At 50.0% G+C, this 23,818-nt stretch overlaps 1 protein-coding gene across 28 annotated transcripts in view; it reads left to right on the top strand.

Annotated features, from left to right (window-relative positions):
* The window catches only part of OBSCN (obscurin, cytoskeletal calmodulin and titin-interacting RhoGEF), a 622,289-nt gene that overhangs the window by 129,573 nt on the left and 468,898 nt on the right, over positions 1–23,818 (top strand). For all 28 annotated transcript variants that reach the window (XM_040431714.1, XM_040431713.1, XM_040431717.1 and 25 more), the window contains 12 exons: positions 6,427–6,702; positions 8,290–8,565; positions 9,039–9,314; positions 9,395–9,661; positions 9,823–10,092; positions 10,481–10,747; positions 11,121–11,387; positions 13,625–13,737; positions 13,962–14,115; positions 14,381–14,542; positions 18,766–18,870; positions 19,157–19,423. In XM_040431714.1, the coding sequence (XP_040287648.1) occupies positions 6,427–6,702; positions 8,290–8,565; positions 9,039–9,314; positions 9,395–9,661; positions 9,823–10,092; positions 10,481–10,747; positions 11,121–11,387; positions 13,625–13,737; positions 13,962–14,115; positions 14,381–14,542; positions 18,766–18,870; positions 19,157–19,423 (2,700 nt within the window). The remainder of the gene's footprint in view (positions 1–6,426; positions 6,703–8,289; positions 8,566–9,038; positions 9,315–9,394; positions 9,662–9,822; positions 10,093–10,480; positions 10,748–11,120; positions 11,388–13,624; positions 13,738–13,961; positions 14,116–14,380; positions 14,543–18,765; positions 18,871–19,156; positions 19,424–23,818) is intronic.

Below are 23,818 nucleotides of genomic sequence, written 5' to 3'. Positions count from 1 at the left end.
GCACCTCCTACATCTCCTCCTCATCTCTGACTACCATCCTACCTGTACTCTCCACAGTGCTGCACCCCCTACATCTCCTCCTCATCTCCATCTACCATCCTACCTGTACTCTCCACAGTGCTGCACCCCCTACATCTCCTCCTTATCTCTGTCTACCATCCTACCTGTGCTCTCCACAGTGCTGAACCTCCTACATCTCCTCCTCATCTCTGTCTACCATCCTACCTGTACTCTCCACAGTACTGCACCCCCTACATCTCCTCCTCATCTCTGTCTACCATCCTACCTGTGCTCTCCACAGTACTGCACCCCCTACATCTCCTCCTCATCTCTGTCTACCATCCTACCTGTGCTCTCCACAGTGCTGCACCTCCTACATCTCCTCCTCATCTCTGTCTACCATCCTACCTGTACTCTCCACAGTGCTGCACCTCCTACATCTCCTTCTCATCTCTGTCTACCATCCTACCTGTACTCTCCACAGTGCTGCACCTCTACATCTCCTCCTCACCTCTGTCTACCATCCTACCTGTACTCTCCACAGTGCTGCACCCCCTACATCTCCTCCTCATCTCTGTCTACCATCCTACCTGTACTCTCCACAGTGCTGCACCCCCTACATCTCCTCCCTCATCTCTGTCTACCATCCTACCTGTACTCTCCACAGTGCTGCACCCCCTACATCTCCTCCTCATCTCTGTCTACCATCCTACCTGTACTCTCCACAGTGCTGCACCTCCTACATCTCCTCCTCATCTCTGTCTACCATCCTACCTGTGCTCTCCACAGTGCTGCACCCCCTACATCTCCTCCTCATCTCTGTCTACCATCCTACCTGTGCTCTCCACAGTGCTGCACCTCCTACATCTCCTCCTCATCTCTGTCTACCATCCTACCTGTGCTCTCCACAGTGCTGCACCCCCTACATCTCCTCCTCATCTCTGTCTACCATCCTACCTGTACTCTCCACAGTTCTGCACCTCCCACATCTCCTCCTCATCTCTGTCTACCATCCTACCTGTGCTCTCCACAGTGCTGCACCCCCTACATCTCCTCCTCATCTCTGTCTACCATCCTACCCGTGTTCTCCACAGTGCTGCACCTCCTACATCTCCACCTCATCTCTGTCTACCATCCTACCTGTACTCTCCACAGTGCTGCACTCCCACATCTCCTCCTCATCTCTGTCTACCATCCTACCTGTGCTCTCCACAGTACTGCACCCCTACATCTCCTCCTCATCTCTGTCTACCATCCTACCTGTGCTCTCCACAGTGCTGCACCTCCTACATCTTCTCCTCATCTCTATCTACCATCCTACCTGTGCTCTCCACAGTGCTGCACCTCCTACATCTCCTCCTCATCTCTGTCTACCATCCTACCTGTGCTCTCCACAGTGCTGCACCTCCTACATCTCCTCCTTATCTCTGTCCACCATCCTACCTGTACTCTCCACAGTGCTGCACCCCTACATCTCCTCCTCATCTCTGTCTACCATCCTACCTGTACTCTCCACAGTGCTGCACTCCCACATCTCCTCCTCATCTCTGTCTACCATCCTACCTGTGCTCTCCACAGTGCTGCACCCCTACATCTCCTCCTCATCTCTGTCTACCATCCTACCTGTACTCTCCACAGTGCTGCACCCCTACATCTCCTCCTCATCTCTGTCTACCACCCTACCTGTGCTCTCCACAGTGCTGCACCCCCTACATCTCCTCCTCATCTCTGTCTACCATCCTACCTGTACTCTCCACAGTGCTGCACCTCCTACATCTCCTCCTCATCTCTGTCTACCATCCTACCTGTGCTCTCCACAGTGCTGCACCCCCTACATCTCCTCCTCATCTCTGTCTACCATCCTACCTGTACTCTCCACAGTGCTGCACCTCCTACATCTCCTCCTCATCTCTGTCTACCATCCTACCTGTACTCTCCACAGTGCTGCACCCCCTACATCTCCTCCTCATCTCTGTCTACCACCCTACCTGTGCTCTCCACAGTGCTGCACCCCCTACATCTCCTCCTCATCTCTGTCTACCATCCTACCTGTACTCTCCACAGTGCTGCACCCCCTACATCTCCTCCTCATCTCTGTCTACCATCCTACCTGTGCTCTCCACAGTGCTGCACCCCCTACATCTCCTCCTCATCTCTGTCTACCATCCTACCTGTACTCTCCACAGTGCTGCACCTCCTACATCTCCTCCTCATCTCTGTCTACCATCCTACCTGTACTCTCCACAGTGCTGCACCTCCTATATCTCCTCCTCATCTCTGTCTACCATCCTACCTGTGCTCTCCACAGTGCTGCACCTCCTATATCTCCTCCTCATCTCTGTCTACCTTCCTACCTGTACTCTCCACAGTGCTGCACCTCCTACATCTCCTCCTCATCTCTGTCTACCATCCTACCTGTACTCTACACAGTGCTGCACCCCCTACATCTCCTCCTCATCTCTGTCTACCATCCTACCTGTACTCTACACAGTGCTGCACCTCCTACATCTCCTCCTCATCTCTGTCTACCATCCTACCTGTACTCTCCACAGTGCTGCACCTCCTACATCTCCTCCTCATCTCTGTCTACCATCCTACCTGTACTCTACACAGTGCTGCACCTCCTACATCTCATCCTCATCTCTGTCTACCATCCTACCTGTACTCTCCACAGTGCTGCACCTCCTACATCTCCTCCTCATCTCTGTCTACCATCCTACCTGTGCTCTCCACAGTGCTGCACCTCCTACATCTCCTCCTCATCTCTGTCTACCCTCCTACCCGTGCTCTCTACAGTGCTGCACCTCCTACATCTCCTCCTCATCTCTGTCTACCATCCTACCTGTACTCTCCACAGTGCTGCAACTCCTACATCTCCTCCTCATCTCTGTCTACCATCCTACCTGTACTCTCCACAGTGCTGCACCCCCTACATCTCCTCCTCATCTCTGTCTACCATCCTACCTGTACTCTCCACAGTGCTGCACCTCCTACATCTCCTCCTCATCTCTGTCTACCATCCTACCTGTACTCTCCACAGTGCTGCACCTCCTACATCTCCTCCTCTTCTCTGTCTACCATCCTACCTGTACTCTCCACAGTGCTGCACCCCCTACATCTCCTCCTCATCTCTGTCTACCATCCTACCTGTACTCTCCACAGTGCTGCACCTCCTACATCTCCTCCTCTTCTCTGTCTACCATCCTACCTGTACTCTCCACAGTGCTGCACCTCCTACATCTCCTCCTCATCTCTGTCTACCATCCTACCTGTACTCTCCACAGTGCTGCACCTCCTACATCTCCTCCTCATCTCTGTCTACCATCCTACCTGTGCTCTCCACAGTGCTGCACCCCCTACATCTCCTCCTCATCTCTGTCTACCATCCTACCTGTACTCTCCACAGTGCTGCACCTCCTACATCTCCTCCTCATCTCTGTCTACCATCCTACCTGTACTCTCCACAGTGCTGCACCTCCTACATCTCCTCCTCTTCTCTGTCTACCATCCTACCTGTACTCTCCACAGTGCTGCACCCCCTACATCTCCTCCTCATCTCTGTCTACCATCCTACCTGTACTCTCCACAGTGCTGCACCTCCTACATCTCCTCCTCTTCTCTGTCTACCATCCTACCTGTACTCTCCACAGTGCTGCACCTCCTACATCTCCTCCTCATCTCTGTCTACCATCCTACCTGTACTCTCCACAGTGCTGCACCTCCTACATCTCCTCCTCATCTCTGTCTACCATCCTACCTGTGCTCTCCACAGTGCTGCACCTCCTACATCTCCTCCTCATCTCTGTCTACCATCCTACCCGTACTCTCCACAGTGCTGCACCTCCTACATCTCCTCCTCATCTCTGTCTACCATCCTACCTGTACTCTCCACAGTGCTGCACCTCCTACATCTCCTCCTCATCTCTGTCTACCATCCTACCTGTGCTCTCCACAGTGCTGCACCTCCTACATCTCCTCCTCATCTCTGTCTACCATCCTACCCGTGCTCTCCACAGTGCTGCACCCCCTACATCTCCTCCTCATCTCTGTCTACCATCCTACCTGTGCTCTCCACAGTGCTGCACCCCCTACATCTCCTCCTCATCTCTGTCTACCATCCTACCCGTACTCTCCACAGTGCTGCACTCCTACATCTCCTCCTCATCTCTGTCTACCATCCTACCCGTGTTCTCCACAGTGCTGCACCTCCTACATCTCCTCCTCATCTCTGTCTACCATCCTACCTGTGCTCTCCACAGTGCTGCACCTCCTACATCTCCTCCCTCATCCCTGTCTACCATCCTACCTGTACTCTCCACAGTGCTGCACTCCTACATCTCCTCCTCATCTCTGTCTACCATCCTACCCGTGTTCTCCACAGTGCTGCACCTCCTACATCTCCTCCTCATCTCTGTCTACCATCCTACCTGTGCTCTCCACAGTGCTGCACCCCTACATCTCCTCCTTATCTCTGTCTACCATCCTACCTGTTCTCTCCACAGTGCTGCACCTCCTACATCTCCTCCTCATCTCTGTCTACCATCCTACCTGTACTCTCCACAGTGCTGCACCCCCTACATCTCCTCCTTATCTCTGTCTACCATCCTACCTGTGCTTTCCACAGTGCTGCACCTCCTACATCTCCTCCTCATCTCTGTCTACCATCCTACCTGTGCTTTCCACAGTGCTGCACCTCCTACATTTCCTCCCTCATCCCTGTCTACCACCCTACCCGTGCTCTCCACAGTGCTGCACCTCCTACATCTCCTCCTCATCTCTGTCTACCATCCTACCTGTACTCTCCACAGTGCTGCACCCCCTACATCTCCTCCTCATCTCTGTCTACCATCCTACATCTCCTCCTCATCTCTGTCTACCATCCTACCTGTACTCTCCACAGTGCTGCACCTCCTACATCTCCTCCTCATCTCTGTCTACCATCCTACCTGTACTCTCCACAGTGCTGCTTCTCCTACATCTCCTCCTCATCTCTGTCTACCATCCTACCTGTACTCTCCACAGTGCTGCACCTCCTACATCTCCTCCTCATCTGTCTACCATCCTACCTGTGCTCTCCACAGTGCTGCACCTCCTACATCTCCTCCTCATCTCTGTCTACCATCCTACCTGTACTCTCCACAGTGCTGCACCTCCTACATCTCCTCCTCATCTCTGTCTACCATCCTACCTGTACTCTCCACAGTGCTGCACCTCCTACATCTCCTCCTCATCTCTGTCTACCATCCTACCTGTACTCTCCACAGTGCTGCACCTCCTACATCTCCTCCTCATCTCTGTCTACCATCCTACCTGTACTCTCCACAGTGCTGCACCTCCTACATCTCCTCCTCATCTCTGTCTACCATCCTACCTGTACTCTCCATAGTGCTGCACCTCCTACATCTCCTCCTCATCTCTGTCTACCATCCTATCTGTACTCTCCACAGTGCTGCACCCCCTACATCTCCTCCTCATCTCTGTCTACCATCCTCCCTGTACTCTCCACAGTGCTGCACCCCCTACATCTCCTCCCTCATCTCTGTCTACCATCCTACCTGTACTCTCCACAGTGCTGCACCACCTACATCTCCTCCTCATCTCTGTCTACCATCCTACCTGTGCTCTCCACAGTGCTGCACCTCCTACATCTCCTCCTCTTCTCTGTCTACCATCCTACCTGTGCTCTCCACAGTGCTGCACCTCCTACATCTCCTCCTCATCTCTGTCTACCATCCTACCTGTGCTCTCCACAGTGCTGCACCTCCTACATCTCCTCCTCATCTCTGTCTACCATCCTACCTGTACTCTCCACAGTGCTGCACCTCCTACATCTCCTCAGAAGCTTTACAGAGATCAGCTGGTGGCAGCTAATGTAGTCTTATATCTACTTCACTATTGTGTTAAGATTCCGATGGCCGGGCCATTGTACAAATCAAGCACTTGTTACCTTCTGTGTCACCTCCATCTCCTCATAGATAGTAAGCTCTTGCGAACACGGCTCCTATTCCTCTTATTTTGAATCTGGATACATGACACTCCTCTTCTGAACATCCATTTTCCGAAGCCTCGGCTATGGACAGGCGTTCCCTTTCTCTGCGGACCATACCAGAACTCTACCTCTCCCTGACACGTGCACAAACTCACTTCATGTTTGCATCCAACAGGAGAGGAATAGTTCTAGTCCTATCCACGGTGGAATTAACATCCTCTCCATAGCCCAGACCAGAAACCTGGTAAAGTATGTGACATCAGCTAAAGAAAGATTTTCAGATGACGTGTGTCATGTGTACGGGTTTCTTGAGGCTGTTCCAAGCATCTTCAGAATGAAAGGTATATTACAAACTGTTGGTACCATCTAATCTACAGAAGGCTGGACAATTACTGTTAAAATATTGTCTAAAATATAACGACCTCATCTTACTCTAGAACCAGAGCTGGCCTTCATCAATCAGGAAAAGGTCCAGAAGGATGTGGTGGCCAAACTGACGGAGAGCGCCGTCCTGAGCTGTGAGGTCTCTGATGTGAAGACGGAGGTGAAATGGTACAAGGACGGGAAGCTGATCACCTCCAGCAAGAAACTGAGGGTAGAGACCGAGGGCAAATACCGGCGTCTGGTGGTGGAGCAGGTGGAGAAGAAAGACGCCGGAGAGTACAGCTGTGAGGTGGCCGGGCAGAAGATCAGCTTCAAAGTCAACGTCAAAGGTGAACATGGACTTAATTTGCATTTTCTCAATTTTATCACCTGGACTTTATCTTACAATGTTTTGGTTATGATCACGTAGAGCATAGGTATTATTTACTCTTTGAGTCATCTTCATCTGTTTTCTTTCATGGCCGCTCATCCTAATACTTTTTTTATTTTTATTCTTTGCATTTAACTACTTGCTGTGTCTTTAGTAGCAGTAATTGCTTTTCACTCTCCCTACAATTACACACCACTGAATCTAAACCTCGCTTTATGGTGAATCACTGCAATGTTTTCACATGACACTGCACCAGATCGTTGGAAATGCCATTAAATCATATCATTCTAGAAAGAGTTGCATGGTCATATCTGAGGCTCTAGGTCAGGCATCCTCAAACTGCGGCCCTCCAGCTGTTGTAAAACTACAACTCCCACAATGCCCTGCTGTAGGCTGATACCTGTAGGCTGTTCAGGCATGCTGGGAGCTGTAGTTTTGCAACAGCTGGAGGGCCGCAGTTTGAGGATGCCTGCTCTAGGTGCTACATAAACCAGTGAGAACCATCATCTCCACTTGGACTGAAGATTTTCAGCACCAATGTATCTTCAAGGACTAGCTGGTACTCAAACTACTTCATGGGGCCAGAGACAAATATATCAGGAAGTGACCATTCCTTCCAGAAAATCCTCTACAGACAAGTAGCCTCATCTGAGCTAAGTGCTGAGGCTTTTAAACATCAATGAAAGAGTGCAGTATTATCCAAGAAGAATATCACAGGAGTGAAGCACTGCTGCTGAAGAAGAACATCAAAAGAAGAGATAGTAATTCCCAAGAAGAACACTGCTACCCAAGAAGAACATCAGAAGAGATCATACTACCCAGTAGGAACATTGCAAGAGAAGAGAGTTACTACCCAATAGAAACATCTGAGAAAAACAGCATTACTACCCAAGAGGAACATCAGGGGGGAGCGTTACTACCCAGGAAGAATATTAAGGATACAGATCATATTATTTAAGGGGAACATCTCAGGAGGAGAGCACTACTACCCAATGGAAAACATCAGAGGAGCTCAGCATTACCACCCAAGAGAAGCATGAAAAAAGAAATGCAGAATATCAGATAAAGAGATAAGGAGATTATATAGCTCAAGTGGAACATCGGAAGAGATCAAACTACCAAAGAGGTCAAACTACATCAGAGGAGGAGATCATACTACCAAGATGAACATTGAAGACAGAGCACTACTTCCCAAGAGGAACATCAGAGGTGGAGATCATATTATCTAAGATGAACCTTGGAGAAGGAGAGCATTATTACCCAAGAGGAACATCGGAGAAAGAGAGCATTACTACCCAAGAGGAACATCAGTGAAGAATAGTACTGCTCAAGAGGACCATCAAAGCAGGAGTGCATAACTATCCACTAAGAACATCAGAGAATGAGAGAAATTCTACTCAAGAGACACATAGAAGGAGGAGATCATACCCTAACTTCCTAGCCCCTTCCTAATCAGAACCCTGATTATAAAACATGATTAAAATATAAAAAAGAATGTTGAAAACCAAAATACACAATTATAAGTGGAGAATGTATTTTATTTCAGAGCCGGAACTGGCCTTCATCCACACGGATAAGATCCAGAAGGAGGTGGTGGTCAAACTGACGGAGAGTGCCACCCTGAGCTGTGAGGTCTCTGATGTGAAAACAGAGGTGAAATGGTACAAGGACGGGAAGCTGATCACCTCCAGCAAGAAACTGAGGGTGGAGACCGAGGGCAAATACCGGCGTCTGGTGGTGGAGCAGATGGAGAAGAAAGACGCCGGAGAGTACAGCTGTGAGGTAGCCGGACAGAAGATCAACTTTAAGATCAATGTCACAGGTGAGTGTACTGATCCATAAACCCCTGAGATGAGTCATTTGAGTATTTATTCATAATATACACAGACAGCATGGGGATGATATGTGACTGAGGAAATTGTCACCTCCATATGAAACTCATTCATTAGTAGTCTTCCAAGAATCGGTTATATTGTGGTTGGGGTCAGTGGACCACCGTGGATCTTTAGATTTCTAGTAGCAGAGCTAAACATCACACTCAGGGATGAACTGGAAGACCAACCTCATTGTCTGACCTTATCACCCAACCCCATAGACCTCATATATGTTCCTTAATTGACATTTATTCCTCGGCTGGGGTCCAGAATCTAGTGGAGGCCATTATCACAGCTCCATGTTTATGAAGATCATATGGAGAAATAGGGCCTGTTCTATAAAGTGTCAGCAGTCTCATTCTAGTCATTCTTGCTGAAGACATAGTTAATTAGCAATTAGCACTTTAATTTTATACTTTAGAACCAGAAGCCAAGTTCCTGAAGACGTCTGAACAGAAAGAAGCAGTATTTGTACAAGAGCACGAGGACATCACCCTGCTGACCTCTGTCCAACCCCAAAATGCTCAAGTCAAATGGTTTAAAGATGGCACTGAGCTGAGTGCTTCCAAAAAGTACCAGATATCTGCAGATGGTGCGTCCAGGACCCTTATTGTGAAAACAGCAGAAAGCAAAGACAGTGCTGTGTACACCTGCAGCATTGGTAGTGATAAGCAGGAGTTCCGGGTACAAGTCAAAGGTCAGACATCATTCTGTGGTGGAGTTTGGTTGCCACCTGTATCATGCCTAAATTTCTCTCTGGTTTTTCCTTCCAAACAGAAATCCCTGTGAAGTTTGTGAAGAAGTTGGAGGCCATGACAGGAGAGATCGGCTCATCCATCACACTAACTTGTGAGCTGAGCCAGGCCAAAGGCGATGTGACCTGGAAAAGAAATGGAGGGGAGATCAAACCAAACAAGAGAATCCAGATCCGCTCAGATGGAGGCAAACGTAGCCTGACAATCTCCCAGCTGAAGGCCGAGGATGAAGGGGAGTATTCTTGTGAATCACGGGATAAGACAACCATTGCACAGCTGAGAACCAAAGGTAATGACTATAGATGACTCCTATCCATCATTAGTGAGTATGCAGTATTCATGGTGGTCGTTGGTGGCCTTAGACATGGCACAAGTATCCTGGCAGAAGTGAAGCGTCCATCGAATCATCGTTCAGTAATCACCCAGTGATTCATCATCCTGTATCCACAGCTCCACGAGTCGTTAAATTCACCGCAGAGCTGAGTAACGTGGTGGTGGAGGAAGGTGCAGAGGCCACATTTAAATGCACCATATCCCCGGATGACGCTGCAGTGACCTGGTATAGAAATGGTGCCAATATAGAAAAAAGCAATAAATACAAGTTCAGTAAGAAAGGAGCCATCCACAGTTTGAGCATCAGCCAGCTGACCCTGCAGGATGCTGGGGAAATTACTGCAGATGCAGAAGGGGTGAAAACCACAGCCACCCTGAAGGTCCGAGGTAAGAGACTTGGCCAGATAACATATAGATAGATCGTGCATGTAGTCACCTATAAAACCAGCAGATATAGTAATATCAATCATGGTTCTCAGCTGTCTACTAGCTGTACATGGAGAACCTCTGAGAGCTGCTTCTTACTCATAGAAACTGGGAGCTCCTCCCAACACTTCTCAGACTCCGACTCCTCACCAGTGCCAATTCACCAGTCCAACCTTTCATAATTGACATTTCACCAGTCTAAACCCTCATAAGTGAGATCTGACCAGTTGGACCCCCCAAAAGTGTAATCTCACCAGGATGACCCTTCACAATTGGCATTTCACCAGTTGGACCCCTCACAAGTGAGATCTCACCAGTCTGATCCTTCACAAGTGACTTTCTTTTATAGAGGCCCCAGTGTTGTTTAAGAAGAAGTTGGAAGCTATCACGGTAGAAGAAAGACATACTGTCTGCCTGGAGGTCGAGCTCTCCAAAGCCACCAAAGACGTGAAATGGATGAAGAACGGCGTTGTTCTTCAGTCTGGTAACAACATTGAAATCAAATCTGAAGGCTGCAAGCAGATCCTCATCCTAAAGAACGTCACATATACCGACCGTGGACTGTATGGCTGTGAGACGCTGGATGACTCCACACAAGCCAAGCTCAACGTGGAGAGTAGGTGTCTTCATATGGGAGTGTCTGGCCGGGACATCACATGATATTCTTCTGAATGACCAACCCCAAACCTTATTTCCTATATTTCATATTGACATGTGTTCAGTTTAGAAAGTTAAAAATGGTCTTTTCTAACCCCTGCATGACCTCCTTGCATCTATTCCCTGGGCAGATTGTCCCCTGGACAGATTGTGTTGTATAGGCGGTTACCAAGAGATTGTTGTGTCACAGTTGTCATGATGGATGCCGGTGGAGGGGGGTTCTAAAACACACACACTATGGGGGATGGGTAAATTTGGTGATAACTTGAGAAGCAGTGTACCCACAATCCTGAACAAAGCCCCAAAGATGTCTGTGTTGACTCTTTCCTCAGTGCGGCAGGTGAAGCTGGTCAGAGGTCTCCGGGACGTGGAGGTTCGTGAGAAGGACTCGGCCACCTTTGAGCTGGAGCTCTCACATGAAGATGTTGATGGGTCATGGATGAAGGATGGGTTGAAGATTAAATCCTCAGAATCCTGCAAGATTATAGTGAATGGCAGAAAGCATGGACTTCTCCTGTCCTCTGTGAAGCAGGAAGATGCTGGAGTTGTGTCCTTCAAATCAGAAGGAATCCAGAGCTCCGCTAAACTCATTGTTAAAGGTAAAACCATGAGGAGCACTCCAGAGTCATACAGGCCTGGTGTTGGTCCAGGCTCCTGCCCTCGATGCCTGCTGTCTTGACTTCTCCTGCCACATAGGATGCTCATCAGAGTATTAGTCACCTTGGACAGGTGACAGCTAACACATTGGACCTACTGACAAAGCTATACCTGCCCCCAAAGCTCCATCTATCAGCATGGCATAAATCTAGAGATCCCCAGGTGTCCTTGTCTAGGCCACAGTTGAAGAAAGTGCTCCCAACACCAACTACTGCGGTCAGTTCTTATGTGGTCATGACCTATGCAGGCTTGAGCATAGCGCCTCCAAATAATACTGGCATACAGCCTCCAAATAATAGACCCATACAGCCTTCAAATAATAGACCCATACAGCCTTCAAATAATAGAGCCTCAACATAATAGTAACATACAGCCTCCTTATAACAGTGTCACACAGTCTTCAAATAATAGTGTCATACAGCCTCCAAATAACAGCATCATAAATAGTGCCATACAACTCACAAATAACAGTGTCATAGAACCTCCAAATAAGTGTCAAGAAGTGTCAATTATAGTGCCATACAGCCTCAACATAATAGTAACATACAGCCTTCATATAACAGTGTCATACAGCCTTCAAATAATAGTGTCATAGAGCCTCCAAATAATAGTGTCATACAGACTCCAAATAATAGTGTCATAGAGCCTCCAAATAATAGTGTCATAGAGCCTCCAAATAATAGTGTCATAGAGCCTCCAAATAATAGTGTCATAGAGACTCCAAATAATAGTGTCATAGAGCCTCCAAATAATAGTGTCATAGAGCCTCCAAATAATAGTGTCATAGAGCCTCCAAATAATAGTGCCATACAGCCTTCAAACAATAGTGTTATAGACCCTCCAAATAATAGTGTCATACAGACTCCAAATAATAGTGTCATACAGCCTTCAAATAATAGTGTCATAGAGCCTCCAAATAATAGTGTCATACAGACTCCAAATAATAGTGTCATAGAGCCTCCAAATAATAGTGTCATAGAGACTCCAAATAATAGTGTCATAGAGCCTCCAAATAATAGTGTCATAGAGACTCCAAATAATAGTGTCATAGAGCCTCCAAATAATAGTGTCATAGAGCCTCCAAATAATAGTGTCATAGAGCCTCCAAATAATAGTGCCATACAGCCTTCAAACAATAGTGTTATAGACCCTCCAAATAATAGTGTCATACAGACTCCAAATAATAGTGTCATACAGCCTCCAAATAATAGTGTCATAGAGCCTCCAAATAATAGTGTCATACAGACTCCAAATAATAGTGTCATAGAGCCTCCAAATAATAGTGTCATAGAGACTCCAAATAATAGTGTCATAGAGCCTCCAAATAATAGTGCCATACAGCCTTCAAACAATAGTGTTATAGACCCTCCAAATAATAGTGTCATACAGCCTCCAAATAATAGTGTCATACAGCCTTCAAATAATAGTGATATACAGCCTCCAAATAATAGTGCTATACAGCCTCCAAATAATAGTGTCATACGGCCTCCAAATAATAGTGATATACAGCCTCCAAATAAGTGCCATTAAGTCTCCAAATAATAGTGATATACCGCCTCCAAATAATAGTGCCATACAGCCTTCAAACAATAGTGTTATAGAGCCTCCAAATAATACTGCCATACAGCCTCAACATAACAGTGCCATAGAGTCTTCAAAATAATTGTGTCATAGAGCCTCCAAATAAAAGTACAATACAGCCTCCAAATAATACTGCCATACAGCCTCCAAATAATAGTGATATACAGCCTCCAAATAATACTGCCATATAGCCTCCAAATAATAGTGTCATACAGCCTTCAAACAATAGTGTTATAGAGCCTCCAAATAATACTGCCATACAGCCTCCATATAACAGTGCCATACAGCCTCCATATAACAGTGCCATAGAGCCTCCAAATAACAGTGCCACATACCCACAAACAACAGTGTCATAGAACGCATGCAGTATATAATGGTGCCATGCAACCCACAAATAACAGTGACAGACCTCCAACAAAGCACGGTGCTCATAAAATAGAACTGGCGGCATCGGAGCCTCCCGGGGGCCACCAGTTCTGCAGCAATACACACTGAGTCCTATATAACTTACCTGGAACAGCAGTAATACCCCCCCCCCATGCTCCTGGAAGCAGCCATGATTGTTTAGGTCATGTGACAATTATCCTTGTATTTCCAGAGCCTCCAGTGACGATCACTCATCCCCTCCAGGACATGACAGTGGAGGAGAGGGACAAGGTCACCTTTGAATGTCAGGTTTCGAGGGCAAATGCCGAGGTGAAATGGCTGAAGGTAAATGAACTCTTCATTCGCTGGTGATTATTCCATTGACCTTTCTCAAACCATTGAGACCACCATGCTGGCGTTGCTGGGTTGGATTTGATCCCAGTGCCGACTCCTCCTCACATGGTATAGAACACAAGGTCCAGCACTTGGCCAGTAATGAGGACCCTGGACTGTCAGTGGCTGCCAACCACACGTGACCGCACCGAACATCTTTTGTTCTGTCATTTCAGGATGGATCGGAGCTCAGGCCGAGCAAAAAGATCACAATTATCTCCCAAGGTAACAAGCGTAACCTCACCATCCACAAGTGCGAACCTGACGACAAAGGGGCGTACGTCTGCGACGCTGGCGACAACAAGAGCTCCGCCCATCTGACCGTGCAAGGTGAGTGCGCCAGTGATGGTGTGAGTGACCACATGAGCCACGACTTCACTGACCAAGGGAAGGTGGGGGATCACTGTGTGACCGGCGGCCATAGTCAGCTTGGCCAGACAGTTGTTGGACAATGACAACCCGAAGGCTCAGATGATGGAGATTGTGTCTGACCTGTGAGATGTGTGGAGAACCTCTCTGGCCCAGTCGCGTGGACATGTTTGTTAGTGGGCTCATGTGTGCTGTCCGTCACCTGTCATTCCCACCCACCACACAGCTCGGGACATCCGCTTCATTAGGCCGCTGGAGGACGTGGATGTGACCGAGAAGGAGGCAGCTTCATTCATCTGTCAGATTTCTCACGATGACGTCCAAACTCAATGGTACAAAAATGGCGCCAAGTTGAGGGCAGGAGACAACGTGAAGATGCGCCAGGAAGGTGAGTGCCACCAGGACCCGTCAGCTGCCCCAAAAGGGAGGGGAGTGAACCTGTAGTCCAAACCCTGTGAGCCGTTACCGAGTCACCCCCTGGCAGGGTCCATAGTATCGTAGGGGACGAACATTGATAACTGTAGTTATGAGGATCAGCGCCATATCTGAGGCCGTTGCCTCCCTGGAGGCTGCCCCAACACACTGAAGTCTGCTCTACATGATCATATCACCTGTTACAGATGGTCAGCTGGTGCTGGGTGGATCATGCACCTCACGGGGACCTCCAGCAATGCCCCGTCCACTGAGGACCCCCTAGACCTCCTCCGATGTCTGTTTCTGAGGTCCATAATTTTGGGGTAAAGGATTACTAGCCCCCCTTTGTACATGTAATTTCTGGGAAGATACAGGGGGATGCTTTCCATTTACCCAGGGGCTATTATCCAAATCGTATAGTTTGACCCCACAGCTCCCAGCATCTGACCCTACCGACCTCACAGCTCCCAGCATCTGACCCCACAGCTCCCAGCATCTGACCCTCACTGACCCCACAGCTCCCAGCATCCAACCCCAGCATCTGACCCTACTGACACCGGAGCTCCCAGCATCTGACCCTCACTGTCCCCAGCATCTGACCCTACTGACCCCACAGCTCCCAGCATCTGACCCCACAGCTCCCAGCATCTGACCCTACTGACACCGGAGCTCCCAGCATCTGACCCTACTGACACCACAGCTCCCAGCATCTGACCCTACTGACCCCACAGCTCCCAGCATCTGACCCTACTGACACTGGAGCTCCCAGCATCTGACCCTACTGACCCCACAGCTCCCAGCATCTGACCCCACAGCTCCCAGCATCTGACCGCAGCATCTGACCCCACAGCTCCCAGCATCCAACCCCAGCATGATCTGACCCTACTGACACTGGAGCTCCCAGCATCTGACCCTCACTGACCCCAGCATCTGACCCTCACTGACCCCAGCATCTGACCCTCACTGACCCCAGCATCTGACCCTCACTGACCCCAGCATTTGACCCTCACTGACCCCAGCATATGACCCTCACTGACCCCAGCATTTGACCCTCACTGACCCCAGCATTTGACCCTCACTGACCCCAGCATCTGACCCTCACTGACCCCAGCATTTGACCCTCACTGACCCCAGCATATGACCCTCACTGACCCCAGCATTTGACCCTACTAACCCTGGAGCTCCCAGCATCTGACCCTCACTGACCCCAGCATCTGACCCTCACTGACCCCAGCATCTGACCCTCACTGACCCCACAGCTCCCAGCATCCGACCCCAGCATCTGACCCTACTGACACCGGAGCTCCCAGCATCTGACCCTCACTGACCCCAGAATTTAACGCTCACTGACCCCAGCTTCTGACCCTTACTGACCCCAGCATATGACCCTCACTGACCCCAGCATCTGACCCTCACTGACCTGCACTGACCCCAGCATCTGACCCTACTGACACCAGAGCTCCCAGCATCTGACCCTCACTGACCCCACAGCTCCTAGCATCTGACCCTACTGACCCCAGCATCTGACCCTCACTGACCCCCACTGACCCCAGCATATGACCCTCACTGACCCATGCATCTGACCCCCACTGACCCCAGCATCTGACCCCCACTGACCCCAGCATCTGACCCTCACTGACCCCAGCATCTGAGCCTCACTGACCCCAGCATTTGACCCTACTGACACCAGAGCTCCCAGCATCTGACCCTACTGACACCGGAGCTCCCAGCATCTGACCCTACTGACACCACAGCTCCCAGCATCTGACCCTACTGACCCCACAGCTCCCAGCATCTGACCGCAGCATCTGACCCCACAGCTCCCAGCATCCAACCCCAGCATGATCTGACCCTACTGACACTGGAGCTCCCAGCATCTGACCCTCACTGACCCCAGCATCTGACCCTCACTGACCCCAGCATCTGACCCTCACTGACCCCAGCATCTGACCCTCACTGACCCCAGCATTTGACCCTCACTGACCCCAGCATATGACCCTCACTGACCCCAGCATTTGACCCTCACTGACCCCAGCATTTGACCCTCACTGACCCCAGCATCTGACCCTCACTGACCCCAGCATTTGACCCTCACTGACCCCAGCATATGACCCTCACTGACCCCAGCATTTGACCCTACTAACCCTGGAGCTCCCAGCATCTGACCCTCACTGACCCCAGCATCTGACCCTCACTGACCCCAGCATCTGACCCTCACTGACCCCACAGCTCCCAGCATCCGACCCCAGCATCTGACCCTACTGACACCGGAGCTCCCAGCATCTGACCCTACTGACACCACAGCTCCCAGCATCTGACCCTACTGACCCCACAGCTCCCAGCATCTGACCCTACTGACACTGGAGCTCACAGCATCTGACCCTACTGACCCCACAGCTCCCAGCATCTGACCGCAGCATCTGACCCCACAGCTCCCAGCATCCAACCCCAGCATGATCTGACCCTACTGACACTGGAGCTCCCAGCATCTGACCCTCACTGACCCCAGCATCTGACCCTCACTGACCCCAGCATCTGACCCTCACTGACCCCAGCATCTGACCCTCACTGACCCCAGCATTTGACCCTCACTGACCCCAGCATATGACCCTCACTGACCCCAGCATTTGACCCTCACTGACCCCAGCATTTGACCCTCACTGACCCCAGCATCTGACCCTCACTGACCCCAGCATTTGACCCTCACTGACCCCAGCATATGACCCTCACTGACCCCAGCATTTGACCCTACTAACCCTGGAGCTCCCAGCATCTGACCCTCACTGACCCCAGCATCTGACCCTCACTGACCCCAGCATCTGACCCTCACTGACCCCACAGCTCCCAGCATCCGACCCCAGCATCTGACCCTACTGACACCGGAGCTCCCAGCATCTGACCCTCACTGACCCCAGAATTTAACGCTCACTGACCCCAGCTTCTGACCCTTACTGACCCCAGCATATGACCCTCACTGACCCCAGCATCTTACCCTCACTGACCTGCACTGACCCCAGCATCTGACCCTACTGACACCGGAGCTCCCAGCATCTGACCCTCACTGACCCCACAGCTCCTAGCATCTGACCCTACTGACCCCAGCATCTGACCCTCACTGACCCCCACTGACCCCAGCATATGACCCTCACTGACCCATGCATCTGACCCCCACTGACCCCAGCATCTGACCCCCACTGACCCCAGCATCTGACCCTCACTGACCCCAGCATCTGAGCCTCACTGACCCCAGCATTTGACCCTACTGACACCAGAGCTCCCAGCATCTGACCCTACTGACCCCACAGCTCCTAGCATCCGACCCTACTGACCCCACAGCTCCCAGCATCTGACCCTCACTGACCCCAGCATCTGACCCTCACTGACCCCAGCATATGACCTTCACTGACCCCCACTGACCCCAGCATATGATCCTCACTGACCCCAGCATCTGACCCTCACTGACCCCAGCATCTGACCCTCACTGACCCCAGCATATGACCTTCACTGACCCCCACTGACCCTCACTGACCCCAGCATCTGAGCCTCACTGACCCCAGCATTTGACCCTACTGACACCAGAGCTCCTAGCATCTGACCCTACTGACCCCACAGCTCCCAGCATCCGACCCTACTGACCCCACAGCTCCCAGCATCCGACCCCAGCATCTGACCCTCACTGACCCCAGCATATGACCTTCACTGACCCCCACTGACCCCAGCATATGATCCTCACTGACCCCAGCATCTGACCCTCACTGACCCCAGCATCTGACCCTCACTGACCCCAGCATATGACCTTCACTGACCCCCACTGACCCCAGCATCTGAGCCTCACTGACCCCAGCATTTGACCCTACTGACACCAGAGCTCCTAGCATCCGACCCTACTGACCCCACAGCTCCCAGCATCCGACCCCAGCATCTGACCCTCACTGACCCCAGCATCTGATCCTCACTGACCCCAGCATCTCACTGTTATTGATCCCAGCTCTGACCCTCACTGACCCCAGCATCTGACCCCACATCTCCTGGCCAGTACATTGTCTTTACTGCCCTTGTACCTTATGTGGTGACTGGTGGATTATGTCACATCGTAGAAGTTCATGGACCTGTGGCCCCTGCGGGTATTGCTAGGACATCATGAAGCTCCGGGGTGCACTAGAGTTTGGTTCTGACCTCTGCGGCCTCTCATTCCAGGACGGACCTTCTCACTGACCTTCAAGAGTGTCCAGGCGCAAGATGCCGGAGAGATCAAGCTTGTCGCTGAAAATGCAGAGTCCTGCGCCAGGCTGTGCATTCGAGGTGGGTACCGGGCACTGTGCAACTGACACATACAAACCTTGTGCAGACTTTTAGCACTCTATTCACATACTCTATTCACATCCAGAGCTGCATTTACAATTCTGATATTACTTTCTGACTCAGAGGCAGAGTTGTGCCTGCAGCTCTGAATGTGACTGGAGTATAACATATGATGTAACAGCAGGATTGTGACATCAGCTCTGGATATAACTAGAGTATATACATGGATCAATATAGGGTATAATAATAATATTAACCCTGGAGTGACTCTTCCTTATGTTTGCAGAGCTTCCAGTAAAAATAACCAAGCCACTGCGGGATAAGATCGCCATAGAGAAGCACCGGGCGTTCCTGGAGTGCCAAGTGTCCCGTGCCAGCGGCGAGGTGACCTGGTACAAGAAGGACAAAGTCATACAAACGGGAAAGCGATACGAGATTGTTAGCCAGGAGCGCGACAGGAAGCTTATCATCAACGAGGTGGAGTTCGAGGACGAGGACACCTACACCTGTGACGCCGGAGATGACAAGACCTCCGCCAAGCTGCTGGTAGAAGGTGACACCTACCAATCTACCTACCTACCTGTCTATCTCATATCATTTCTTACATATAAGGTGAAAGTAGTGATCCAGCTTGAAGAGTGAAAGGTTGGCAAGCAATCAAGGGCACAGTGAGGGCCAGAAATGCCTTGGTATGTCTGTCATGCAGTGGGACTGGAACTGATCTGGAAGAGGTTAACAGACAAATCTCTTTTAGGTATGGCTCGGGGTGGTAGGTGGCTCCTTTACCAGTCTCTGTAGTTCTTCACAGAACAGTCTCTGTGCTCTACTATTCCAGTACACTTTATGATGTCTTGTGGAACCAGGTGTCTCCTGCCGACAAATGTCTCCAGTAGCTTGGCTGCTTCTCACATTTATTTAGGTTTGATGTAACACACGTGCCAGATCCCGTGCTCTGGAGGTGCTAGTTCTGCTCTTCCAGGCTCCACACTCTTTTACTGCTCTGTTCCCTTCTTGAAAAAAAACAACAAACATAAGATCCTGCCTTACATCAGACTCTGACCACTTCTCACCTTACATCAGACTCTGCCCACTTCTAACCTTACATCAGACTCTGCCCACTTCTCACCTTACATCAGACTCTGCCCACTTCTCACCTTACATCAGACTCTGCCCACTTCTCACCTTACATCAGACTCTGCCCACTTCTCACCTTACATCAGACTCTGCCCACTTCCTGCCTTATATCAGACTCTGCCCACTTCTCACCTTACATCAGACTCTGCCCACTTCTCACCTTACATCAGACTCTGCCCACTTCTCACCTTACATCAGACTCTGCCCACTTCTAACCTTACATCAGACACTGCCCACTTCTCACCTTACATCAGACTCTGCCCACTTCCTGCCTTATATCAGACTCTGACCACTTCTCACCTTACATCAGACTCTGCCCACTTCCTGCCTTACATCAGACTCTGACCACTTCTCACCTTACATCAGACTCTGCCCACTTCCTGCCTTACATCAGACTCTGACCACTTCTCACCTTACATCAGACTCTGCCCACTTCCTGCCTTACATCAGACTCTGACCACTTCTCACCTTACATCAGACTCTGCCCACTTCCTGCCTTATATCAGACTCTGCCCACTTCTCACCTTACATCAGACTCTGACCACGTTTCACCTTACATCAGACTCTGCCCACTTCCTCCCTTATATCAGACTCTGCCCACTTCTCACCTTACATCAGACTCTGCCCACTTCCTGCCTTACATCAGACTCTGACCACTTCTCACCTTACATCAGACTCTGCCCACTTCCTGCCTTACATCAGACTCTGACCACTTCTCACCTTACATCAGACTCTGCCCACTTCCTGCCTTACATCAGACTCTGACCACTTCTCACCTTACATCAGACTCTGCCCACTTCCTCCCTTATATCAGACTCTGCCCACTTCTCACCTTACATCAGACTCTGACCACTTCTCACCTTACATCAGACTCTGCCCACTTCTCACCTTACATCAGACTCTGCCCACTTTCTCCCTTATATCCGACTCTGCCCACTTCCTCCCTTATATCAAACTCTGCCCACTTCTCACCTTACATCAGACTCTGCCCACTTCCTGCCTTACATCAGACTCTGCCCACTTCTCACCTTACATCAGACTCTGCCCACTTCCACCCTTATATCAGACTCTGCCCACTTCCTCCCTTATATCAGACTCTGCCCACTTCCTCCTTTATATCAGACTCTGCCCACTTCCTCCCTTACATCAGACTCTGCCCACTTCCTCCCTTACATCAGACTCTGCCCACTTCTCACCTTACATCAGACTCTGCCGACTTCCTCCCTTATATCAGACTCTGCCCACTTCCTCCCTTATATCAGACCCTACCAACTTCCTACCTTACATCAGACTCTGCCCACTTCCTACCTACATCAGACTCTGCCCAATTCCTGACTTACATCAGACTCTGCTCACTTTCTGGCTTACATCAGACTCTTCCCATTTTCTACCTTACATCAGACTCTGCTCACTTCCTACCTTACATCAGACTCTGCCCACTTCTCACCTTACATCAGACTCTGCCCACTTCCTGCCTTACATCAGACTCTGACCACTTCTCACCTTACATCAGACTCTGCCCACTTCCTGCCTTACATCAGACTCTGACCACTTCTCACCTTACATCAGACTCTGCCCACTTCCTGCCTTACATCAGACTCTGACCACTTCTCACCTTACATCAGACTCTGCCCACTTCCTCCCTTATATCAGACTCTGCCCACTTCTCACCTTACATCAGACTCTGACCACTTCTCACCTTACATCAGACTCTGCCCACTTCTCACCTTACATCAGACTCTGCCCACTTTCTCCCTTATATCCGACTCTGCCCACTTCCTCCCTTATATCAGACTCTGCCCACTTCTCACCTTACATCAGACTCTGCCCACTTCCTGCCTTACATCAGACTCTGCCCACTTCTCACCTTACATCAGACTCTGCCCACTTCCACCCTTATATCAGACTCTGCCCACTTCCTCCCTTATATCAGACTCTGCCCACTTCCTCCTTTATATCAGACTCTGCCCACTTCCTCCCTTACATCAGACTCTGCCCACTTCCTCCCTTACATCAGACTCTGCCCACTTCTCACCTTACATCAGACTCTGCCGACTTCCTCCCTTATATCAGACTCTGCCCACTTCCTCCCTTATATCAGACCCTACCAACTTCCTACCTTACATCAGACTCTGCCCACTTCCTACCTACATCAGACTCTGCCCAATTCCTGACTTACATCAGACTCTGCTCACTTTCTGGCTTACATCAGACTCTTCCCATTTTCTACCTTACATCAGACTCTGCTCACTTCCTACCTTACATCAGACTCTTCTCACTTCCTGTCTTACATCCGACTCTGCCCACATCCTTGCTTACATCAGACTCTGCTCACTTTCTGGCTTACATCAGACTCTTCCCATTTTCTACCTTACATCAGAATCTGCCCTCTTCCTGCCTCATATCAGACTCTGTTCACTTTATATCAGATTCTGCCCACTTCCTACCTTCTGTCATACTCTGCTTTCTTCCTTACATCTGACTGCCCATTTTCTGCCTCATATCAGATTCTGCTCACTTCCAGAGCTGGTCTCCCAAAGGAACAGTTTCAGTCGCTCTTTCTTGCCGAGGCAAGGGACGCTTCTCCACAATCTACTGCTGGTTTGTAGTCTCTGGGGCACCATTCATCCTGTAAAGGTCTGGATGAGGACAATTGTCTGGTTCTGCAGAGTCATCTCTGGTGGGGATCACCACTGCAACTTGGTGAAGTGGTCAGAGATGATCAGCAGATAATTACACCCCTTAATAATACACCCCATGATATCGTCCAGCACCGGTTACAACAGATAGAAAGTCTGGATGATACCCCTGGGGCCTGCTGCTCTCTGCTTCAGCCACACTCCTACATTTAGTAGAGATCTTAGGACTCTGACAGATCCAGTGGTCGTAGTATCTGTGAAGCCAGCTGAAAGTCTTTTCTGTCCCACGATTCCGTTTTCTCATGCATCCTTACCACGACTTCTCTCATCCCATCTCTCATCATTTGCCAGCAACCTGAACTGCAGTTTGCAGGGTTCTTCTCCTCATTCTGCAATGTTCTACTGGCATAAGCCAGTCAGAGGACTCATAATGTCCCTATCACTACGGGGCCCCAACTCAAGATGTCCCTCTTGGTATTCTCAGTCCTGCCCTATTCGGCAGGGCATATACGTTGGTAGACCCTTTGGCTAAGTCCTTCTTTAGCTGTCTAAGTGACCCGAAAAAATCTCAGGACTCCTTCTCAAACCACTGCTGGGCAGGCTCTATCCCAGGTACTAGATGCCCTTCTTAAACAGGTGACATTTGCTCATTATTAGACTAGAGCCATGCTGCTCAAAGCTGTTTCAGCATCAGGTCCAGACTCGGGGATGGTCGTGGAGAAAATTCTAATGTCGTCCAGGTAATTTAGTAGGCCCACTAGCATTGATCTCCACTACACATAACCCCATCAGTTTCTGAAAGTCGCGGGGATGTTGTTGAATCACCTGCCTGGTCTAGGGTGTAAAAAGTACTTTTCTTCTACTGGTGGAAGCAGGCAAGCTTTCACACAGTGCATGTATAAAGATGCCTATAGTCTACACAAAACCACAGGCTCCATCCTTCTCAGTCACTTACACTATGAGGAGGGGGTGCAACACACTGCGATAATACTACTGGGCAGCATTCGTTTCAGCAGCACCTTCACCTCCTGAAGCCAATGGATGGCCCTTGCATCTCTGATAGGGTTATCATGCTCTGAGGTTTGAGCCAATCCAGAGTCCTTCTTGGAGCAGCAGAAGACATTATGGAGCTTCTCCAGCATCTCCACTGACTTTGTCAGCTTGCTTGGTGACAA

This window comes from Bufo bufo, chromosome 5, assembly GCF_905171765.1.
Source record: "Bufo bufo chromosome 5, aBufBuf1.1, whole genome shotgun sequence".
Lineage (NCBI taxonomy): Eukaryota > Metazoa > Chordata > Amphibia > Anura > Bufonidae > Bufo > Bufo bufo.
The sequence above is the reverse complement of the archived record's forward strand: the minus strand, read 5'-3'. Positions and strand labels throughout refer to the sequence as shown.